The 23,547-nt window shown below is 47.2% G+C and overlaps 3 protein-coding genes across 8 annotated transcripts in view; 1 reads left to right on the forward strand and 2 right to left on the reverse strand.

Moving 5' to 3' along the window:
* The window catches only part of EXD3 (exonuclease 3'-5' domain containing 3), a 323,237-nt gene extending 320,314 nt beyond the window's left edge, over window positions 1-2,923 (reverse strand). For 3 of the 4 annotated variants that reach the window (XM_085308338.1, XM_085308334.1, XM_085308325.1), the window contains exon 1: window positions 2,777-2,923. The gene's annotated coding sequence lies outside the window, so the exon portion shown is untranslated. The other variant, XM_085308326.1, reaches the window with a different exon arrangement.
* Window positions 2,924-3,403: 480 nt separating this feature from the next.
* On the forward strand, window positions 3,404-19,032 carry NOXA1 (NADPH oxidase activator 1). 2 transcript variants are annotated; one of them, XM_085308339.1, is made up of 15 exons: window positions 3,404-3,754; window positions 5,165-5,247; window positions 6,930-7,038; window positions 9,085-9,219; window positions 10,014-10,121; window positions 10,918-10,977; window positions 11,602-11,639; window positions 12,372-12,513; window positions 14,019-14,078; window positions 15,288-15,360; window positions 15,580-15,638; window positions 16,638-16,807; window positions 17,357-17,462; window positions 17,550-17,673; window positions 17,910-19,032. In XM_085308339.1, the coding sequence occupies exons 1-15, from the start codon at window positions 3,581-3,583 to the stop codon at window positions 18,005-18,007; spliced, it is 1,539 nt and encodes a 512-aa protein (XP_085164465.1). In that variant the 5' UTR covers window positions 3,404-3,580; the 3' UTR covers window positions 18,008-19,032. The 2 variants fall into 2 exon arrangements, with proteins under 2 accessions (XP_085164465.1, XP_085164466.1); XM_085308340.1 differs by lacking the exon at window positions 5,165-5,247 and having other exon boundaries at window positions 3,677-3,754.
* Window positions 19,033-19,891: 859 nt separating this feature from the next.
* LOC146594008 (ectonucleoside triphosphate diphosphohydrolase 8-like) overlaps window positions 19,892-23,547 on the reverse strand; it is a 6,735-nt gene continuing 3,079 nt past the window's right edge. The window contains exons 4-8 of one of the 2 annotated variants that reach the window (XM_085308342.1): window positions 23,118-23,476; window positions 22,176-22,439; window positions 21,481-21,591; window positions 20,741-20,875; window positions 19,892-20,083 (exon numbers count right to left, since the gene is read on the reverse strand). In XM_085308342.1, the coding sequence (XP_085164468.1) occupies window positions 19,892-20,083; window positions 20,741-20,875; window positions 21,481-21,591; window positions 22,176-22,439; window positions 23,118-23,476 (1,061 nt within the window). The remainder of the gene's footprint in view (window positions 20,084-20,740; window positions 20,876-21,480; window positions 21,592-22,175; window positions 22,440-23,117; window positions 23,477-23,547) is intronic. The other variant, XM_085308341.1, reaches the window with a different exon arrangement.

Raw genomic sequence — 23,547 nt, forward strand, 5'->3', positions numbered from 1 at the left:
CCTTTCTTGTAAAACATTATCTAGTTTCAGATTAAAGAGTCCAAATAATACAAAGCCTTTAACCTCTCCCGTAAACTAACCCTATAATTAGCCTCCATCACTGCTAGGAAACTGTATCATGTTTAAAGGAATTTTGTGTAGCTTTGACTTCCAGTTACTGGATCTCATTATATCTTTGTTGAAAAGACTGAAATACTCCACTATCAGATAACTTTTTCACAGGAATTGATTTCCACAGAGTGACTGAGTCACTTCTTGACCCTCTTCTCTCGGATGTGCCTGAATACACTGAGTTCATGAAGTGTGGGTTGTTTTTTTTTGTTTTGTTTTTTTTAATGCCTTGGTTTCTAGACCCAGAACATTTTTGTGGCCTCTTCTGAGCCCTCCAGTATTTTCATATCCTACTTGAAGAGCTATTCTAACTGGACATTGTGTTCCACTAGCAATTCTAACAAATAACACTGTACACACAAACATAACTTCAATTTGATCCTCTTAAATCAGCTCTTTTTCCCACAACACTTAAGTTATGATGCAACTAAATCCCACAAGTCGCTATCTAACAGTTTCCTACCATACAGAGGTGGCAGTATTGGTTTCTGGACTTAACACATTCCTTTTCACTATATTAAGACTCTTCCTACTCTTGGGACCATTTAACCAGAAGGCTCAAACCATGCTATAGCATTAACAAGATTAGAGACTGTCTTTTCTGTAATTTAAGTCAGTCATTAAGACATATTAATACTTGAACAAAGATCTGGTAAGTAGCAGATCCAATTAGAAATAACCCACTCATTTATGTCTTCCTGTTAATAGCTAAGATGTAAGATTTGGTCCTAAGTTCATTCTTATATTTTGCCTTAATGTCATATAACAGTAAATCATTATCAAAATGTTGTACCATACAAAGCTAAATTTCTCTGAGAATTTCAAGTATGCAACATTAACTGTATTAATAGCTGACTTGCTTAAGTCCTGTATAAAGTCTGTTGAAATAAAGGACATCAAGTTTGATAAAATGAACAACGGAAAATAAAAGTCCTATACAACTTTTTCAATGCTACAATGTTTGGCTCTAAGGTCTACAAATGTTTGTTGTGTTTGTAGCATCTCACTATTTACAAAGTTCTAATTTGTTCATTTTATTTTATTATTTTACCTGCAAGTGACATCAGGTTAAGAAATCTGTACTTTTTTTCATCTTTCTACACAGAGGAAAAACATTTATGATACTTCCAGTCCTTACTGCATTTTTCCTCAGTTGTCCAAAATGTTTAAAATCACTGATAGGGAGCTCAACTAATTTAAAGGAGAGTCTTTTAGCTAAAAGCAAACAAACAAACAAAAAATAAAACTTACTCCCTCACGGAAGATAAACTCACTGTTCTAGTTCCACATGAAAAACAGTAGGATCTGACCCAAATACTGTGTAAAGATTAACAGTAATAAACACTTAATAGGGTTACCAGTTGCACTTTCCTTTTTTTTCTGCTAATATTTGAAAAATACGTTGCCTACAGCATGACTTCTATGAATTCCTTTGGCTTCCACTGATAACTTAAACTCATTCCAATTATCTCTAATTATGTAATTACTTGTAAACAATGTAATTTAACTATGTACAAATTGTAAAATATGTAATTAGTTATAATTATGAACTTGTAAATTGCACTGTTTTTTTCTATCCTATATACATTACACCTGATCATTGCTTCCCCCCCCTTTTTTTTTAATAAAAAAACTAAGGAGGGCCCAACAACTTTTCTCACCCACACCTGCAGTTGGAGCTGACCATGCACCCTTGAAAAACTCCCATTTTTCACCAGCATTTTCCCCTGAAACAAAAAAGTTCAAGCTCCTAGTAATTAAACTTCAGCCCGCTGCCTTTGGTCATCCACAGTATGTGTATCATTGACCGGTGCCATATTCCACTGGCAATAGCCAGCTCAAACTGGTTGTACCTAAGCAACGGATGAGGCTGGATTAGGAATTTACTGTCCTTAAAAATAAAATAAAGAACAGAACAGAACCCAGCTGCCCCGTACGGGCCGCAGACCCTTCCTCAATCAGAGGCCTACGGGGCCGAACCGCCGCCTCCTCCCCGCGAAGGAGCGCGGCGCTCCGCAGCCCGCGGCGCCTGAGCCACCCCCGGGGCCGCGCTCCGCCGAGGGGCGGGAGGCCGCGACCGGGGAGGCCCGAGGCAGCGCGAGGGGCAGCATCCGGCGTCACCTCCGGCCCGCCGGGCCCCGCTGCCCCCCGCAGCGCGGGCGCCGCGGCCTCTTCAAGCTGCGGCCCTCACGGGACGCCCCCCCCGCCGTACCGGTGTGGCCCCTCTCGGCAGCCGTAGCGCGTGCTACCGTAAACACGGCACAAGAGCACCCTCCTAGACCCCCTCGCCCCAAGACCGTATTGGCGCCCCGCGCGCGCAGCCCCACCGAGAGGCACCAGGGAGCCCGTGAGACGCGCCACGGCTTTATTTCGGCTGAGAAGTGCGTACACCCGGAGCGGCCCCGCCGCCGAGCCCCCGCCCCGGCCCCTGCTCGCCGTTCCTCTTTCGCTTTCGAGGTGCCGCGTCCGCTTCGTCGCGCCGGGCTCCGCCTCAGAGCGCCGGGCCCTGCTTCCCCTCTACCCTGGCACTGCGCGGGGAACCAGACTCAGCTCCACTCCAGCCGCYCCGCGGCCCAGGGGCGGCCCTCGTCTCTCGCTGGGCTGCGCGGAGCCGCGTTCCGGCCCAGCAGCTGCCGTGGCGCGGCCGCCAGTTCCTGCCACTCACCTGGCACCAACCCGGAAACAGCCGGCGGGGCTGCGCCGTGCGTCGCTAGAAACCTTCCCCGGTGCAGTCCCTCCTCCGCTCCGGGTGGCAAACCCTCTTCACGGCCCGCAGCGGAACCTTCCGTGTCGAGCCCCGCGCGCCCAGTCGGCTGTCCTTCCCGGGGCACCGAGGTTCCGCGCCTGCAGGGGGCGGTATCGCCCGCAGCAACGAGCACGTAGCCCTATGTCACCGACGCAGTGGAACGTGAGGGGTTTACCGTATATACCGCAGCGCGAGGCTGGCACGGCTACCGTATTTATCACAACTAACGTGCATCTGAATAGCGCCATAAGGATAAGTTAAAAAAAAAAAATCCTGATGGGCTCTGCCAGTCTTGCTTCTGTTTCACACATCGTTGTTCACTGTGCTGCCAGAGAATTTATCCTATTGACTTTTCAACTGGGTGGCACAGGCTAAACAACCAAGTGCTCTCATTCGAATCCCGCTCTGGTTTACTATGTCTCATCTCGCTTTTCTCCCCCAGACAGCGCTGGGCCCATTGGGATCCCCCTCCCTGCCCTCGCTGGCCGGCTTAGGACGGGGCGTGCAGCCTTCCGGGGTGCCGCTGCAGGCCGGGCCGGGCCGSGCCAGGCCGCCGGGCCCCGCGGGCGCGCCTTCCTCCATCGAGGGACTCATTAACCGGCGAGGAGGGAAGGAATTCCCGGCAGGCCGCTCCGCTTCCTGGTTAGCCGCGCTCCCGGCTGCGAGGAGAAGCCTTTCGGGGCCGGGGGAAGAACCTGTTCCTCCGGTGGCTGGGGGAGGACGATGGCGTACCGAGAGCTGGTGAGGAGCTGGCACCAAGGCGTGCTGGCGGCCGATAACGAAGACTGGGACGCCGCCCTGAGACTCTTCTCYAGTGTCCAGGACCCCCCTTCTCGGATTTGTTTCAACATAGGCTGCGTGCACCTCCTAACAGGGAACCTGGAGCAGGCTCTGCAGGTGAGCAGGGACATCCCAGTAGAGAAATGGTCCGTGGGCTCTGTAGGAGCTGGCACTCCTTTCCTTGTGCTTTTCTGATGGGATAACGCCATARAAATAGACTTTTCCTGAGAAATCTCTCTACCCCAAAACCCAGAGTTTCTTGTTCGAAAATGTCTGGCTAGTAGTGTAAACGTAAGTGGTGGTGGGGCGGATGGTGCGGATATAAAATACTGCAGCCGTGGGTGCCCCTGGGTGATCCTGTAGGAACTATCAGGACAGCCAGAAAGAAATAGCTGTGTTGGAAAAGTMACTGCCTTTTGGAAAGCAAGACGCTGTGCCCCCAGCGGAGTGGCAGGGCAGAGACCTCCCTAGGGACTTTTTTTTTTTTCCCTGACTGACGTGTACTGCCTGGGAAGAAGCTCTGCAACATTTCCGYGTAGAACAATGGCTGGTTTTTCTTCTTCTCTCTTTTATAGCGTAATAAAGCAGACGACTGTTAAAATAAGGTGCGCTGGCTGAGTCAGTGGAGAAGGCAGCCGTCCCTCCYTGCTCCCCTGCAGTGTGTTTTCCAGCACTGTAGTACAGCCCATCTAGGCAATTTAAAGAAAGTCAGGGTTTCAGGTTTGATTCGTCATCTGAATACTGCCTGCTTGCAACTTATAATGGCAGAGTGCAACCCCCCATCTTTCCCAGAAAAGATGCCAAGGAAATTTCGCCAGCACAGCTTTACCTTGAACCGGCTGCCGTAAACTGTAACCAGCTTTGCTGATACTTGCCTGAATTTAGCCTGCAAACTGGACCAGGAATATTGATCATAGGTGCACGGTGCAAACTCCTGCAGTTTTCTCACCTGTATCTTTTTTCTTACTCGTCGCCATAGGCTGTTCCAAACAGCGCTCTCCAGCCCAACAACCACAACCTCATTATTCCTATAGGTCAGCAAGGCTTGACAGGACAGAAAGAGGTTGTTGAGAGTSTGAGGGCAAACTCTGCTCCGGGCTACTGGGTCTTAAGGTTCCAAGTTCCTGGACGGCAAATGTGGCTCGTTTGTCTACGTTCTGTTTTCCCAGGGATCATTAAAAATCTGAAGCTCAGCTCACATCACCTCTTCTGGCCTGTACAAAGATCTGAAAGGTCGCTCAGAGCTGCCTTCTCCCTGCACACCTGGATTGCAGCCCCAAGTTTGCTAGTCCAAACAGGCTTGCTGTGAGCCCTTTCTAAAGCCACACAGTGACATCAGTGTGGGTCCGTGCCTTGTGCGAGGCTGTGCGTGCAGCACAGCCACACAGGAGGGGACAGTTGGCCTCGACTCCCCAGTGCAAGTGGAGACAGGCTGTGGGGGGCTGTGCGGGCTGTGTATGTGTGCCCAGCCACTGACTCTAGTGACCTTAACTGATCTTTGGGACGTGTCTGTGTTTTTCTCCATAGGCGTTCGATAAAACAGTTACCAAGGACAATTCTCTAGCTGTTGGCTTCTTTCAGAGAGGGTTTGTCCGTCTGCAGTTAGAAATGTAAGTGAAGTGCTTACCCATTTCATTCTTTGTTCTTCTCTTTCGCAGTAATAATTTCTCTTCCTAAAATTCAGTTCTTCCAATGATCTTAAACTGGTCATAAAATCCAGTTTGACCTTCTAAGCCATGTCACAGGTTGGCCAGTGCTATCTCCCATTTACAGAAGAGAACCAAGAAGACATGAGTTACACAACTATAGGACCTCAGGAGCGGTGGACAAATCCGTGACATTATCATYCTGTACACAAGGAGAAAGTAGTTACTTCTGCATGTGAGGCGGGCAGTTTATGTTGCCGTTTATTTTTTGTTTGGGAATGAAAAATATAATTGCACTGATTGGTGTGTCTTTACGTGTTACATGTAACCCAAGACTTCCTAAAAATGCAGTCTGTCTGGGGTGTCTGACACTCGCTCCCCACTGAGAGTAGATTTTGTGGCCTGATCTCAATCTCACTGGTTTAACACTGGGATTGCTCCATTAGTGCCACTGGATTGATTCCTCAGTATTCTTAGAATTAGACCACAGTGATATCCTATGCATAGAGGTGGGTGTAGGATTTCACAAGTCTCTTCACTTCTTAAGTTCAGTTATTCTCTTTTCTGTTTTTTTTTATATATATATTCTAGACCTTAATTTCACAAAATGACTGTCCTGATTTCTGGGAGTGAATTAAAGTGAGCAACTCTGCACTTGCAGCCTGCCTAGTCTGAGTGATGCTCTGCACACAGCGCAGAGCTTTGGGCAGGGATGGTGGAGTCCTGGTCTCCACCCTGGAGCTGGGCTTTCAGCACTCRCAAAACTGGAGCATGCCTCCCCCAGGGCTTGAGTGCTGGGCAGTAGATCAGGGCAGCAGACCTGCTCCAGGACATATTGGCCACTAGCATCCCATGGCTCCTTTTCCTGATCACGGCCTGCCAGATGCTGCTCCCTACCTGCCTGTGTTCAAGTGGGCACTTGTGCAGTTTCTCTTGTTGGTGTTGCTAGCTCCTTGGCCAAGTGGATGCTGTACAGTCCTTTCTGGACCCTTTATTTCACCGCTTGTGACTTCAGTGGGAACTGCTTCTGATTTCAGTTGCCCTGTATAACAAAGGGCCTTAGTGCATCCCTTCCCAGCTGACGGAGAATTTGTTGCCTTTTGGGGAGCTGAATCAAATTCTCCCCCAAGCAAAATAGGTGTAAATTCAAACTAATTCCTTTCTTTAGAGTGTCTGTAGATTTCTGCTAGTATTGCTCTGGCCATTTATGCATGTTTACCACTCACTGTCAGTAAGGGTTACGCAGACAGCACTTCATTTCCCCTGAGATGTCTGCTAGGATAAAGTTGCCAGCAGCAAGTTGGGGAGGGATCACTGCCTAAAGCTCACAGGATTTGTTAATCCTTGTTCTTTGCACTTTCTCCTCGTTAGAATTGGGACTACACTTCACATACCAAAAACTATCATTTATCCCAAACAGTCAAATAGTGCAGATAATCCCAGAGGAGAGGCAAACCATGTTCATTTTGTACTAAAGACCAGTGAAGAGAGGACAGGGAATCTTTTGTGGTCACAAGGTTACAGAAACGTCTCCAGGGAAGCTCTCCTAATCCAGACTGTTGGGAAGAGAATGATTTTCCTTGCTAGTTTGATTCTTGAACTTCCTAATTAGAGTCTATTCATTAGATGTCATCTCTGTGTTGCAGGTATGAAGAAGCTCTCTCTGACTATCGTATGGCCTTCACTCATCTAAGAAACAATCCGTTCATCGATTACAAGCAGCTGGGGCTGAGACACATACTCAGTGCATGGGAGGTAAGGGTCACGCTGTGTCTCGGTAGTCCTTCCCCTCTGTTGGACGTATTCATCAGGTTTTCAGCAATAGATATTCCTAACCTAACTGCTTTTCGAGAGAGTATATTAGACCAAAAGTAAATTTCTGATTGCAGCTCCTTTTTTTTTTTAAGGATCTTTGAAAAGTTGTAGCAAATTATTCATAGTTTGAAAATTAAAATTGTTCTGAGCAGTTGTTAAAATTGTTCTGAGCAGCTCCTTGCATAGGGATGTATTTTCTAGCTTATCTATGTAAATACTTATGTACATGTTGTGAACTCTTCTGCTCTAAAAGCAGAAATATCTTGAAGTATAGACAGATGGGAACACAATTTGTTTATAACTGAGGCTTAATTTGTTTAGGGGAAGTTCATGTGCATGAAAGCCTGTTTTTCCAACTGTAGACACTGTTGTTAATATTACCTCTGGGTCTAACTTTACACACTGGGCTTCAAACTGCTTGATGGTACTTACCACTTCTGCAGCACTTCAATCTCTAGCTCTTACACTGTTCTGTGGAGTGATCCTGCCACATCCTGTTCAAAAAAGACCTAAGCCTGAATGGATTGTAAATATTTTTGTAAAAATGCAGTGTTTTTTGTAGAAGATGCAAGTGTGTGACTGTAAGTTTCATTTCTTCTCTGTCCYGAGTCCTGAGAATGTGGGCAGAAAAGCAGATACAGCAAAAGGTATTTAATCTTTCACTTCTTCAGGAGTGAAGAGTCATTGTGTATCTCAAACCAAGCATGCCCAAGAACTCGTCATTCAGATTTGTTTGTTTTTTGTGTGCCTTATACCTGGCAGGAAGAAGTTGTACTTGACATTTGTGGTTTTCACTTAAAACCTGATTGTTTTTAAAAGTTTCAGTGCCTTTGAACAGTATGAATGTCCCCAGCACTCCTTTCTCTCAGCTCACACACCCTTGGAAACAATGGGTTCCGCTTGAAGAATACMGGGCTGCAAAAATGCCCAGAGTGCCTCAGGAGATCAGGACCTTCCTTGGTGTGACTAAACAGTTCCTCCCTCCACATACTGTAGACATTGCCAGAGTATGTGCTGTCAGCACAGTGACAGCACTCCAGACTCAAAATCTGCCTCCTGATTCAACTGTATCTCATTCTATTCAGATCTAGCTATGTYTCTCCCTCTCTTTTTCATTTTCTCTTTTTTTTTAATAGACAAATAAAATCTTTCTAGAGAACTATGCCATCAGATTTCTCCATGCATGGCCTCTGATATGTATGTATGTATGTATGGTTCCAAAATCCACAGGTTTTTTGCCACTCATGTGAGCAGAGCTTCTGAGCTTAGGGGGAAGTTTCTGCCTCTCAGAGGCTTGAGTGGTAGGTACCTTGCTTCTCCAAGGGTGAGCATCTCCACAGTTCCATAGATGTTCAGCATGGCCATTCTACCCAGAAACAGCAATATTCTAATAGCATGATGGATGAGTGAAGGAGAAGCATCTTGTTATCTGCATCTCTCTTTCAAGCACTGTTTACATCCAAATGTTTTAAAGCAACTTGGAAGCCAAGAACTGTATCATATAAGGTAGCAAGAGATCTAACAGGGCAACCTGTTGGCCATCTTCTATATACTCACTGTTGGGCAGTGACAAGAAGAGGAGCTTTCCTACTCAAAGATACGGATCAAGACTTCCCCACACCCRGTCTGTAATGCTCCCACACTTTGCACATCGTCAAGGAACACACTTACAAGCTGCTAACCATAGCTGACAATTTGCACATTCTCAGCCCACTGCAAAGTGGAGCGATTTCAGCTAGGTTATTCTGCAGTGACAGGGAGTCAGAGTGACTTTGCACAGCAAAAAAAATATTACCTAGTTGCATATGGAGAGAAAACCATGCAGCTTGCCAAGGAAATCCTTTCTGGCTTTTCTGGCCTGGTGTTTCAGTACCTGGTCCCTCTTGGCTAGGTTGCTGAGTGCAGTAGGTTGGGTCAGATTTCCGCTCGGTCTCAGCCTTCTGAGTTAAAAGCCAGATGGTTCTGCTCCCTTCTCACTGGTTCTAGGTGCTGTACAGCACAGCAGCAGCGCAGTGCCGGCTGAGGCAGTGGCAGGAAGCTAGAGTTACCTTAGAAAAGGCTGTTGTGTGGAGACCCGAAGGAAGAACAGCAATCCTGGACCAGGCCCTTGAGCAGGTGCAGGTAAGACCACCTCTATGGGCTGTTTCTGGGGATGCATTGGGCTCAAGTTAAAAAAATCTGAGATAAAAATGTGCTAATTGTTGTATGTTCAGGCCTTCCTGCCYACCAGCCTGTGTGGTCACCTAGTGACAGAGTCTAAGCCATTTCAAATAGAAAGGATGGGTATATATATATGGAGGATGTGGCACTCTACATTCTGGGGCTGGTTCTAAATAACAGTTTCCTRTTAGACTGAAAGTACCTCCCCTCTTGTTTGATCAGGAGCAACTTACAGTTCTCTAATTTATTTTCCCTGGAAGGAGTCATTATTTTGCTGCCTCTATATTTCCTTATCTTATTTGTATCCTTTCTAAAGGACAATAGCTTTTTATAATCTGATAATCTCTTCTAGCATCAGCTTTGTCCTTTGTGTCAGTGCATTATTTATATCTGCTATTGGATGCTRCTCCGTGGGTGCAGAGACTGACAGAACAACAACATTCAAAATCAACTAGAAAAACTGATCAGAGATTTGTTTAACAAACTCTGCTTCACTGCCCTCCCTTACACCCATCCAATGTCAACAGAGTCAGCCTGTGACTCAACACTGAGCAGTGGCCTTCGTGCTTTTGGTTTGCATATRCTTGTTAAATCCAAGTGTTGTTTTTCAAAGTTCACAGCCATAATTTTTACCCTAATTCCTCCCTGGAGCTGATTTCRTACACACAGGGAAGTAGTACCTAGTACCTGCTTTTCACTGATGGTAGTTTAATATTAATTGATGACTTTTCCTTGATCTTCTTTCCATACCCTAGGAGCATCTGTTTTTAGAGCCCATGCAGGTTCCACTTGGGGAATTTTTCAGACCACGAAAGAAGGAAGTTGAAGAGCTGAATTCGAAAGATTTCCTGGGTAAACCTAAGGTAAAAGGTAACATCATCTTCTCYACAGAAAAGTCAAACATAGCATAGGAAAACTTGTGAGGCACATGATGAGTAGGATTAAAAACAAGCAGATTAAAATCACAAATTCTGACATCTCCRGAGAGCATTACTGCTGGCCTCTCCATCAGTCCCAGCATTGCTAGAGACCCCAAAGCAACATGCTCAGGGCTTTCAGCCAGTCAGGGCATCTGGGAAACACAAGAAGAGATTTATTAGAATTACGCCCTCTTCTATCAAAACATTTCATTGCTGCTAAAAATCTTCCCCATCTTAGTTACTGTAAGTCTGAAAAAGCAAAGCAGGCACTTAGGGAACCTTGTGAWTGTAATTTTGCTGATAATTCCATTTTCGAAAGGATCAGATTCCTCTAGCCCACTGCTACTCACTACTGCATTTCCAGTGTGACAGATATGCACTTGGGAGACAAAAATGTTTTGTCATGTTGTTAAAAACAAGTCAGCAGAGAATTTTTGTGACCCCTTCTGTGGCCATGGCATGTGGTATAAATGTCACAGGCCAGAGAACTCTTATATGAAAAAAAAGATAGGGAGAATAACTTTCTCACATACTTTTTGAAGAACTTGCTTGGGAAAACAGGGATGAGGGCAGTTGAAGTTGTTTTGTGGTTCCAGCTCTGCACGTTTCATGATATGCATGGATCTGCTTTATGGCTGACCACTAGAGAGGTCAGAAGGAAATGAGTCTGAGCAGCTTGAGAGGGCCCTGCTGTATCTTCGTGCAGCTTGAATTCGGTCATTAATTTGTGTTCCGGCAGGTGATCTCCTCCATCATTCCCAATGATGAATACATCGGCTTCGAGCCTCTTAGACCTCAGGTGAGCAGGACRTAGCTGTGAAAGCAATATCATGCTGCTGTCGTAAAGCTTCATGTAGGTTCTCAAATCCTGACACCATCCTGGTAAGAAGGCATCACTGAAAAAAACCATGCAATTTCTGCATGTTAAGCCCCATATCAGACCAAATAGCATGAGGTCTTTCAAAGCCAGCTGGGATGCTTCAGCATTAGCTGAAGCAGACTCAGGCAATGATGTAAGCCTCCATCCCTTAGAAGATGCATGTTTATCTCCTCGCCATGCCAAAGCAGCAGTGGAGTCTCTACTGTACTCCGCATATATTTGTGAAGCAATTTAGTAAATTTGTCAACATCAGCATGGCTGACTTGCACTGTAATATAAGAGCAAAAATTCGGGGGGGGGGAAGACTTCATTTCTCTCTGTCTAGTGGGATAAAGAGGGAATGGGAGAAATGGAAGGTACTTTCTGATAAGGTGTGGAGCAGCAGACCAGATGGAGCCTGCAGTGTGACAAATGTAGTCAAAAGAGGAAGAGAGAAAATACTATGGTGTGAAGCTCCCTCCTTTTCAGAGAGACAATAAGTATTGTGGCCCTTTTGCTCAATCACATACTATTCTAAAATAGATGCTGTTGTTTCCCCCACAGAAACAGGGCTTTTATGAACCCAGTGCCAATGCTTTGCGGTAAGTGGCCAGTGCCACCCTGATCTCACTCTTCTCTCACTATTTSTGTTCATAAAGTCATGTTTTGTCCTCTGATACCTTTCTTTTGAAGACTCTATRTGWTCCACGCCCACCTTTCACCCCTGGTGGAGAGAATGCTGAAAGTACAAAAGGTTGTGTGGCAGCAGTAGAKGCTACAGCTAGCAGGAGTTTTGCARACAGCAGCATCTCTAATTCAAGAATCACAGAGAACTTTGCAGGAGTCAGTTCAGTGGTTTGGGGAAATAGATAATAATCATGTCATGGCTGTGAAATGGGATTKTGACTCCTGCCCAGTGCAGCAGCAGAGGGTGCTCAGGTCTCCAATTCTAGTTCTCAGGAGAAAGCTTCCAAGTGCTGGCYAGCAACCCTGCCCTGCTAGGCCAGATTCAGCCCTGGTTCAGAAAACATGAAAGTCATTTGTTTTGGTAGCRTTGTGCCAACAGTACTTCAGGGCTAAAGTTTAATCATTGTTTTGATCTGGAAGATGTTTATTAGCATGATGGAAATGTGGCAGTTGCATTTGGGAAATCAGAGTTTTTCAAGCTTCTTTTGCTCCCAGTTGGAACAAAAGAGTGAATATGGAAATCAGAATTTCCTGCCACCTGAAAGTTTTGACACATGCCATTTTGCACTAATGTAGTTTTGGATAAAAGATGTCTCAGTATCGGAACTCCAAGGTTTTAAAGGTACTTTTATTCCCATTCTCTCTAGAGACCGTGAATCAGGCTACTATCGAGTTTTGTCCCATTATTACCCTGAGGACTCAGAAAAGTTGGCAGTGAAAGCCAACAGTTTGGTCTTTGTGCTGACTAGAGGAGCAGATGGCTGGGCTACAGCCATACATGATGGACAGGTAAGGCAAAAGGATGGACTTCCCAACACTTCCCAACCAAGAGAGACCAGACCTCTGCCTGTAAGCAGGAGCTCCCTGCAACCCTCTGAGTATGTGCCTTTGAGATCCATCTCTAGCACTGCAGAGCAGGGGATGTGTTCACAAGCTCATTTCCACAAATCAATTGCTAGCTGTAGGTGTCTCTGATACATGGCTCCCGCCAGCTTCTCCCATTTACCTGTTTAGCTCCAGCATTTCACAAGGGTGCTTTTGTGGGCACTTGTGCTCTCACCGTACAGAAGCCTGTGGTGGAATCAGATAGGCTCACAGGCCTAAACAGGGACCACAGTTTGCAGCAGTACTTGTCACTTGAGAGCTCTAATGGAGCTGAAGGAGGAGACAGCGTGGTCCTTATTTGATGTGAAATATCTCTGTTAAATTAACTTTGGGAAGGTTTTGGAAAGGTTTCAGCTCTGCATGCAGGTTTTATAAAGGGCTCCAGGGAGGATCCAAGGAGCTGTAGCCCAGAAAGTCTGACATCTTTCTGTGTGTTAGTGGAACTATAATATGCATAGAAACAGATTAATATGAAAATGTGGGAGAGTCTTCTGTTGAGAGAAGCCATTCCTTACAAATTGAGTTAAGTTCATTGAAAGAACTGCCCATATCCCCCCCCCAAAAAAAAGTCAAAAGATTCTTCACAAAAATACTTAAAAAAAATACTGAGATATTAGAAATAGAGAGGTAGTCCTCGGAAGACTGACAATAAATTAACAAGTAGAAATAAAATAAAGGACAGGCAAAAATGAACGTTTTTTAAAAGAAATGATGTTGCCACAGAGACTCTGCTGTGACCTAAAGCATTTAATGTATTCCTAAGTCATCTTGTAAATGGAGTGCATCATAAGGTGACAACAGTCTATGACAAYATCAAATCATTCAAAATACTCAGATTTGAAGCTAACAGGGAAAAGTTACAGAAGGATTTGAATATACTGGTTGACTGGTCACTGAGGTATTAGATGAAATTTGAACTCAATAAATGTAAAATAATGCACATAATTAGAAAAAAAAAAAACCCTGTAGTTACTCACAATCATCAGTTCATCAGTTGAAATTAATAGTTCTAAACCAGTGATTGCCAGAAGACACAAAATGTTGCTGGGCTAGTACTCATCAACATTCTTATTATTCTCTCCCTAAGCATCCATTCTAGGAGCCGACTGGTGGGCTCGGTGGATGTTTGGACTGTTACACTGCCACCACTCAATTAGCAACATTGCTTTCTGCATAAAAAGATGCAAAAGTAAAATTACTGAACACAAACCACAGTCCTTAATTTTGGTTACCCTACCCTTCACTGGGCCCTACATGGACACATTCATATTTCARCAGGGTTAGACGGGAGTAGTGTTTTGCAAGGACAGAAGTGGTGCAAAGCAAGATGGCATTGGGCAGACTAGGTGCTGCATCTACCATCACAGCCAGCTCTTGTCTCATATTCTGCTCTGCTTTGTGTTCTGCAGAAGCTGCATATACCAACCTCTCTCCTGGAGCCTGTTCCTGCCCCAAAGATGGATAAATGGGTGAGATGCCAACCTTGTAACTAGGAAGAGAGGAAAGGGCCAAGAAGTACATTCAGGACATTTGTTTGTAAGATTATCACAGGGTAGGATAACTGTGTGACATTAACATACTGTGTTTCACCTTGAGCAAAGACCAAGTGCTTTTTGAATGGGAAGAGAAAAGTTAAAGCAGAAAAAAATGCGTATTTTTTCTGTGCTTCTGATCTTTTTCCAGCAAAATCTAAAGGCTTAGATATGTRTCTTTCACAGTGGCTTTCATTTCAGGCTGACCTAGGTATTGTTATCTTTTATTTGCTGTGGCCTGGTGGTACACACAAACATGTGCAGCTGCCATAGCTCTGTTGACCCACTGTAACTTGCTGAGCCACTGAAGCACAGTGATGAATTTGAGGACTTGAGGCATGCAGTGACATGGCCTCCAGCCTCCTCCTGTGACATCTGCAGAGTGACCAGATTTAGCATAGATTTAGCACAGAAATGGGTAAGAAGTGCTCACTCTTACAGAGAGACAGTAACATCCTAAGCAAGCACAGCTTCTTGCCTAGAGGCCATGTACTTAAGCCCTGAGCTCTCACCTTTCACTTAGGAAAACTTCCTTCATCTCTATTCTACCCCACAGACATATCTACACATGATCCTGATTCCTCACCATCTGAACACAAAGTAGCCAAGGCATGACCCAGACCCCAGTATGGTGGTTGGGAGAGTCTTTGAAGCACACAGCTCTTCTGATATTGCTGTCATTTTCTCCTCCAAACGAATCCCTGGCTGTGACATTTGCTTGAGCATTTGTTGCATGGAGACTGGCCTTTAACTGGGCATTTGCTCTGCTAGTGTCTCTCTATGAACCAGCCCAAGCTCAATGAGATGAGCCAGCAGAGCTGGGAGTTGGTGAGAAGAGCCTTCAGTACAGTGTGAGCATCCCCTTCTGCTCCAGCAGCAGCCCAGGAAGGGGCAGAAGTCCAGGTGGCAGAGTGACACATCAACCTGCTCATCACCATCTGCTACACAATAACCACAAGACCTGCAGAAACCCTTAAGAGCCTGACAGCTCTACTTCGTCCAGTCAGTTAATGAGCTAGTCTCTCCAGTGCTCTGTCCAGAGCTACACTCAGAACATTATAACCTGCTRCAGCCTCTGTCCTGAAGTAGCCTTGCCCACTTTCCAGTGTCTTCTGCTTAATGCTTTGCTGTGTTGATCTGTTGCAGAAGATCAGCAATGGGATTCCCCTCCCTCCTGCCAAGGTGCCTCCCAGCCGACTCCACGTGAAACAAAAGCCAGGTAGCTCCTGGGCCAAGGACGTCAGTGGGTATTGCGTGAAATTGCTGTGCCAAAACCCTGCTGCTTTAGGGGTGTGTGTGAGGGTGGCTGGCTGCTTACTGCAGCAGTTTCTAGCTAGCAGGTTGCAAAATAGTTGCTTGAGGTCTGTGCTTTCTGCATGCACTGTTTATGTGTTCTGCTTTGGTTTGGTTTGTTTTTTTTTTATTTTCTGTTCTCCAGAATCTCCTGAAGGAGAAAATGCCTCTGCAAATGATGATGTTTCCCAAGTGGCCTTTAAGGTGAGGTTTTTCACAAACCAAAAGTTTCACTAAATAAAGCTGCCACAGCCCCAAGAGAACAATGTTGTAAAAACTACAAGGGGAATTGCTAGCCAGATCCTCCAAAGTTCCTAACCTGCCCCAAATTCACTGTAAAAACTTTTGTCCATTTCTCAATTCCATAGACAGACTCTCATGTTCTTTCCTCCACCACTCCCAAGTCTGTGACCATACTACTTTGTGAGGAAGCCAAAAGTTGTGGCTTACCAAAGCAGTACCACCAGGTGTCCRTGTGTCACCTTCCAAGGAGCTGAGCTGTGCTGATTGTCACTACATCAAGTGTCCAAGGCCCAGATAAAAGAGCATTCTCAGGCATGCACTTTGCAGCCTGTTTTAGCCTCTGAATTACCTGCTTTTCCCTTTCCTCTCTTCCTGAGTGGTATTTTCTATCCATACCAAACCAAGTACAGCAGTAATTTGAACATTCATATTTGATTTCCTCTGGGATAATGTCCTCTAATGCATCTCCATATCATTACCAACCACTGTGCTCTAGACTGGAAAGTACAGTGTGGCTGAGRGAGTTGGAATCACTGCTGTGTCCACATGCGGACAGCATCTTTCTGTGTCACTGTCAGCTGCAGATCTGCATCAGCCTTGCTACTTTTGTCTTTGACATACATCTCTAGTGATTTTGGAGTCATCTTTTGTCATCTGTTCTATAAGCAGAAAGGCAGCAGAATAGGGGGCCTTGCCTGCATCTCTCCAGCTGACTAGAAGAACTGGGGTCCTGCTTGTCTAGTATGGATTTGGGAGGGGTCTGTGCCATCCGACCCAGAGACAGGCTTCCTTGGGTCATAATAGAAACATTAGATGCTGGGCTTTGGCCCACTGTGTTGTTCCTCCTCTGAAATTCAGATCTGCACTATCATTGTGCGGTGGCATTGAACTGAGAGGTTTRTGTCTGTCACCTCTCTCAATATGAGAGTCCTGAATAATCAGTGCCATATTTCTCAACAGATCCCACCGGCACRAGAAGAATCTTTACCCAGCACAGACAGACCCATTGTATTGAGAGTCCACTGTGACTGCACCATAGCGGTGAGATCAGGCGAGGTGCCATCTCTGCCAGACCTACGGGCTCTGCTGAGGGAGAAGTTCAGCCAGCATGCAGAGCAAGGGAAGTTGAGGTATGCTGTGGAGTGGGTGTGCACTGAAGTCTGTAGCTTGTGAGGGAGAAGCAGCAAYGATGACCACTCAGTGGGCCAGAGAGGCTCTAGAGACCCGAAGGATCTCCCCAGGAATCTGCTCAGTGGTAGAGAAACAGGAGTGAACACCAAGAAGAACTCTGTACAGGTGCAGCTGATGTGTATCTGATTTTCTCCAGCCCAGCTCAGCTTTTAGAATATGCTAGGATCAACATAGAGCAATTTGGGAGTCAGATGTAAGTGTGAGTTAGTCCTGGCATGATGTGTCCCTGACTGTAACATCCCTGGGGAAGGCAGGCAGTGTAGTCAAGAGAATTTAGGAYCTTACCATCAAGTTAAGTGTCCAGGCACATGGGTTGCTCTCTGACAGGGCCATATCTGCCCAGTGAGCATGCAGGGAGCCACAGTGACAAGCTCAAGAGTTGGCTTACAAAGTAGGCTTTGTAAGACTCAAGGTTTTTGAGCGCTAGAATTGCCTGTAAATTTGGCTGTTGGCCAGGTGATTTGAGCCATCTCAATGAATCATTGCAGCTACAGGCATGCGGACAGCAAAGAATTCRTAGCAGTTTTGGGAGAGGAAGATCTGGGAAAGATGTGGCGACAGTTGATAGATGGCAGACTGACACTCTGGTGCGAGGTATGTGGACTGTGACAGACTTTTATGCTGCGCTGGACTCTAGACTCTGCTTTGCCTTGCAATCTCTATACTGGCTTTTTCCTACAGGACTCGAATTCCCCCTCAGGCAGACCAGTCCTCTACAGGATGCTGGCTCAGCATGGTTACCTTGCRCAGGGGCCAGGGGACCTGGAGTTCAGCAAAGGAGACACGCTGGACATTCTCTCTGAAGGTAGCTCTCTAGTCCTGTCTGCAGRGCTGTACTGGGCAAGGCTTTGGGAGTCTGTTGCAGGGAAGAAGTGGGGACAGTGAGGAGCAGATGGCCTCTTTGCAGTGCTTTTTCAGGYTTGAGCATTCAAAATATGCAGGCTTGCACTGGTTTTGCCCAGAGTTGAACTGCAGCCGTGAAAACTCATTAACCCTGCACATATCGGCCAGTGCTCATGCTACTCCTTTATGTTTTCCCAGTGAACGAGGACTGGCTTGAAGGACACTGCAATGGCAAGACTGGCATCTTCCCCAAATGCTTTGCAACTCAGTCTGATTGCAGTACTACGTCCCTATAGGCACCTATTCCTGCCACACTATGCAAAGAGCCTACTGCCATCAGTCCTGCCTCCTGTGGGTCAGAGATGCTAGTACCAGCTCATTCTGGCCACAGCTAGCCCATCAAGGCACTCTGATGAAGCTGGCTACACTCGACAGGAGATGTCCCACACCTTTGGATCCCATGGGGTCAGTTCCAGCAGTCTGGCAGCATTTTCTACAGCGTTTTCCAAGACATGGCATTTTTACCTCTGTTCTTACAATGCCAAAGGTATGTTTTTATGGGCAGAGAGAAGAGTGAGAGATTTGATATTTGGCTACAGGAAATGCCCATGCAGCAACCAGAGGAGCCCACCTTAACTTCAAGAGCTCAGACTGATGGGTGGGAAGAGATTCCTCTAAATGGAGGAGTTTACCACCTCTCCCTCTGCTGCCCAAGTTCAGGCTGGGGAGGCTGAGCCTCGCTCTTACGGGGCTGAGCATAGCCATCTGTGAGCAGGAGGCAAAGTCAGTTCCCTGTGTCCCTGTGCCGTGTATTCTTATTCGTACCAAAGAGCAAACTGCTGCTCTCTTTTGAAAGCCTTCTGCAACTAGTTTGCAGTGGGGTATATGGGGTGACATCAGGCGTTAGGCCCACCGTGTATGAGCTCCATGTATCATCACAGCAGGATCTACAAGAGAGCAAAAGGCACTTATCACTTTTGTGCCCAGATTCCTTTGGTTCTTTTTTGAAGTCCTTGAAAAGTCCTGTCTAAATTTTACTACCCCATCCTGTGTGAGCAGCAGTCTTGCAGCACAGAGGAGAAGAAGCTGTGGAAACACTCCTGCTCACAGGGCCCTGGGCTCTTACAGGGGTGACTGCTTGGATGGGCCAGGGAGAAATTACTGTCTGGTTCCTCCACCTGAGCTGTGCTGGGCTGAGCTGTTTTAAATAAAATACTCTAGTGCCTGGAGCTGGAACCTGCTATGGATTTAGTGTCTGACTAAGCTGGGCTACGTAACCTGAATATAAAATAAACTCTGGACCAGTGTTGGCAGCTCTTAACTGTTCATTATATATTGTTTTACTGAAATATGCCAGTAAAGATTTTAGATAGCTGACAGTCCATCCTTGGGAAGATAGTCTGTCATATATTCAAAAAAAGAAAAGAAATGGATCTTGGTCCAATTCAAAGTGTCTATTCCAGTGCACAGGGCAAGATACAGAAAAGGTTACCCGTCTCCTCAGAGCAGTGCCAGGCTGGGGGCCTCATGCGAGCTTTGCTGGCCACGCCTGTTTGCCCACACTGATTCCCTCCCATGGCTCTGGATGATACTCTGCAGGCAGATTTGCCATTGCTTTCCAGCACTGCAGAGCCTGACTCAAGCTCAGACAGGATGTCTGTGAAGCAATGCAGGCTAGCTGCACTTCCTGTTCTGCTTCTGGCACCCTGCAGCTGCAAAACTTCTTCCACCATCCCTGCACCTCAGCTGCCCCTTCTCACAGAGCTGTGGGGGCACCTCATAGGAGAGCATCTCAACAGGACCAGAATTACCAAAGGATGGAAACTGTCTCTCCATCTCTGCTAGGCTGGAAATCTCAGTGGCTAGCAACCTCCAAATTTGAAAAAGAAAAAGGATTTTATTTCTAGTTTGAGTTTATCTGGCTTCATCTTCCAGCCACCAAGTCTCAGCCTTTGTCAGCCAGATTGAAGAAGCTTCTGGATTCAGGAGTCTTCTCCTCTTGGAGGGATGTAGAGAGCTCAAGTTGACTTTACCATCTTTGAGGTATTCACAGAGATGACCCAGTTGGACCTCCTGAGCAATGTAGAGGGTCTWAGGCCCTCACCTTTTCCGCCTTCTCTCATACCACTTCTTCCAACCTATTTTGGTGGGCAGGGCTCTGCTAGCCAGGATCCAGGAAGCTACTTGGGCTTCCAGAAACACTGGAGAAAAATGGCCACTAAGCCCACCACAGTGGTCAGCACAATGAAGAAGATGGCACTTGCCCAGAGACCAGGCTGCTGCCCCTTGACATGCACCAGAGCCTCTGTGGGGATCATGTTGGTGAGGTTCAGCATGAAACCCAGCGTCCAGCCAATGTCCGTGTTTGCTGCCTGAGACAACAGCAGAAGGGGTCATTAAGAAGTGCCTTTCCCAGGCACTGATAGCTTTGGTGCAAGGGACTGACATGCATCTCTTGCAAGAGCTGCCCCAGCTGTGATTTCACATAGGGACCTGGCTGTTGCAAACCTAGTCCTACTAGCATCAGTTACACAGTGCTTTGCTTTTTTCCCTTCCCCAAGAACTAAAGGGAGCTGAACATAGATGACTGCTGTGGTCCAGATGTGCCCTCTGTGACTTGCATGTGATTTTGGATTGGAACTTTCCACCTCCATGATCCTTTAGATTTTCATTATACTCTGGTGAAAAGGTGTCAAGGGGCCACCATCCCCTCTTGTACACTGATGCCAGTTCTGCTGTGTGTCAGAGATCAAAGTTACCAATCTTACTCCACCTTTCTCCAATCCCCTTAAAATTAGTTTATATCCTCACCCGAGAAAATGAGAAAAGAGTAGGTGTCAAGAGGCTTTTGGGCAGGTAGAAGTGATGCTGTGCTGGAATCACTGGGTGGCAGGCATGAGGCAGGGACACATTTCTAGCTCTGTGGACTCCAGGGATGCTTCTCCTGAACAGCTCTTCCTCCTCTCTTAGGGGAAGGCTGCAGCCAGCAGCTGCCTCCCCCAAATCCCACTGCCCCTCAGGGCTTTTACCTTCCTGTTGAAGTGGATGCTGCTCCATGTATGCTCATCAAACTTGTAGCCATCAAGCAGCAGTGTCAGGATGTAAACAGCCACAGAGCAGTACATATGCAGGCGTTCCATCTCGTGTGGGAACTTTTCCACAAGCTATGAGGGCCATTGGGGGACACAACACAATGAGGAAAAAAACATGTTCAGAAGCCCTCTCTGCCCCAGGGAACAGTGTGGTATGCTCTTCCTGGGCATCCCAAGCATCACTCTTAAACAATCATAGAATTGATAAGGTTGGAAGGGACCTCTGGAGATCATCTAGTCCACCCCCCCCCCACTCAAGCAGGGTCACCTAGAGCATGTTAGATACGGTTGCATCCAGGCAGGTTTGAATATTTCCAAAGAAGGAGCAACAAGGACCTCCCCTTGCTGAAGCCCAGGCTTGAATGGAGGACCTTTAGATCTTCAATCTAACACTCTCCCAGCTGAGCTACTTCAGTCCTAATCCTGTTACTGAAGCAGGGACATCAGTACCAAGAACCTCCTTAGCAGCATACCCTTTCCAAGCTGGAGCTGCTGTGACTGCCCCTTCCACTCCTATCCCAGTGCACCTGCACATACATCAGGCAAGCCTAACTGTGGAACTGGGTATGGGAATCTCCATAGGAGGTGGCCCACCAAAGCTCTCCTGCCCTCTTAAGCCCATAATATCAGGCTTGGAAAGGGACAAGGCTCCTAGCTGCTCTTCACAGTGCTCTTACCTCTTTCCAGGTGGTGTTGCAGAAGGCCCGAATCGTGGAGTTGACATGGCCTAGAGACTGCTGGCCAGTCAGGTTCAGGAAGTCGAAGGTATAATAGAACCCAGAGAAGGCCTAGGGAATAACAAAAGGCTGTAAAAACTACCAAGGATGACAAAAACTACATGTCTCTTCTCACCCCAAAGAGGACCCCTTTGCAGCCCTTTGCAGGGTTGGGGTAAGCATTGCCATCTCTGCCTTAGAGGAGTGAGATAACAGGGCACAGGACAGGAGGAGGGCTGGCTGAACTAGCTGCAGAGCATCTCAGTGCTACTTCTCGGGCCCAATCCTGGCCTGATCCAGGGTTTTCTTTGGGCAGGAGATAGAGTCCCAGAAATTCACAGGGTACTGCATCCAGCAGTGCTTAAGGATCTGCTAAAGATGAGAAGCTAGTAGAAAAACTCCAGAACTGCTGCTTGTGTTTGGGAGCACAGCCAGCTCAGACATCTCCTGTGGGCACAAGATCTTTCCATTTTCCTCAGGTATGGCTCGGACATTGCAGGAAGTGGAAGTCATCTCCCAGCTTATGAGGAGAGCTTTGCACATGGGATCAGCTCTGGGGCCCCAAGTCTCCCCTGCTCTCTCACAAACAATAGAGGAGGAAACTCTCAGCCCTCGCCCTCCCAATGCCACAACCACGTGGATGGAGGGCTCCTTACAAAGAACTGTCCCCGCACGGGGGGCTGATAAATGCCATTGAACCCACACGTCCTGTGGGCCCCACAGGTGAAGTTGAAGAGTTTCTGGATGGCACTTCTGCACKCTGCTGGGTCTCCTGTCCCCGTCACTGTGAGGGCCTGAGCAGTGCTGGGTTTGCTCGGCGTGGGGACACAGGGACTGTCGTAGAGGGCTGCCATAGTGATGTTCTCCTGGTATCCCTTCGGGTAGCAGGGGTGCAATATCTGCTGGGGAGAAGAGCTGCCCTAGAGAGAGTGGGAGCTGTTAGCAGTGCTTGTCTTGAGGTGGCGGCCAGACCCTTCCTCCACAGCCCATCCAGTGCTTCGACTCCCCCCAAAAGCAGAATCTGGACCCCAGGAGGATGGGCAAGGTAGCAGCACAGACCCTTGGCATGACTTTAATCTGCCCACAGCAGTACAGTTCTCCCTCTCTCCCCTGCTGTAGCACCCCGGCWTTTGAGAGTGCTGCTGTTAGCCCATCTCCATTCAGGGCAATCTGACTTGGTGGCTTTAGAGACCACTCTAGTTTCAGTGGAGCTGGTACCYGGGAAACCACCCATGCCAGGGAACACYTCATGCCCATGTCTGTGAGGATAGGGAAGACCCAGAGGATAGCACAGGCCTCAGGAACGATTTGGTTTTGCGGTGAAAAATRTCCTCCCAAAACCAAATTCTGGGGAGAAAGGCGCTCTGGCAGAGAACTGCGTCCTTCGACCCAAGGGAGAACATTTTTTAGTTCACGAGGGAACATCCGAGCTAGGCTTTTGAATTCATGGTAATTTCCCAATTCCTTAAGCCYTGCTCCACAGGCAGGCACGTCTACCATTTCTGGAAGACATTGTTCATGAACATGGGAAGTGGTTGAGCAAACCCTTGTAACCGATGCCTGAGGAAGTCGTCAGGGGCTGGCTCCATCTCTAGTACCTCATAGAGAGCTGCCAGCAGCATCTTCAAGGCCTGCGTCTGCCCGTAGCAGAGGTAGCTGTGGGTGTAGAGCGAGTAGTTGGTGCCGTATAGCCTGAAGAGGACAGAGGTGTTTTTGTCCTCCACGGTACCTCCRGGCTGGAAGGTTATTTGTGTGGAGGCGCCTCCAAGGTCCAGAGCTCCCAGCACCTCTGTGGCYTGCGGACGTTCCCATTTCTCTGCAAAGGAAAACTGGCCCCACAAGAGAGCAAGCGTTAGTCTGAAATGCAGAAAACCGCAGTCCCTGTCCCTTTCACCAGGCCTTTGTGTGCTCAGAAGCTCCCGAGAGACCTTCYGTGGTGCAGATCCCTGCTCCAGCCCTCGCAGCCCATGTCCTCCCACACCCACAAAGGCCTCAGTGTAGCTCTGAGATCCGACCCCTTAGCTGCTG

Source organism: Rhea americana, unplaced genomic scaffold (assembly GCF_003343005.1).
Source record: "Rhea americana isolate MKP2758 unplaced genomic scaffold, rheAme1 scaffold_273, whole genome shotgun sequence".
Classification (NCBI taxonomy): domain Eukaryota; kingdom Metazoa; phylum Chordata; class Aves; order Rheiformes; family Rheidae; genus Rhea; species Rhea americana.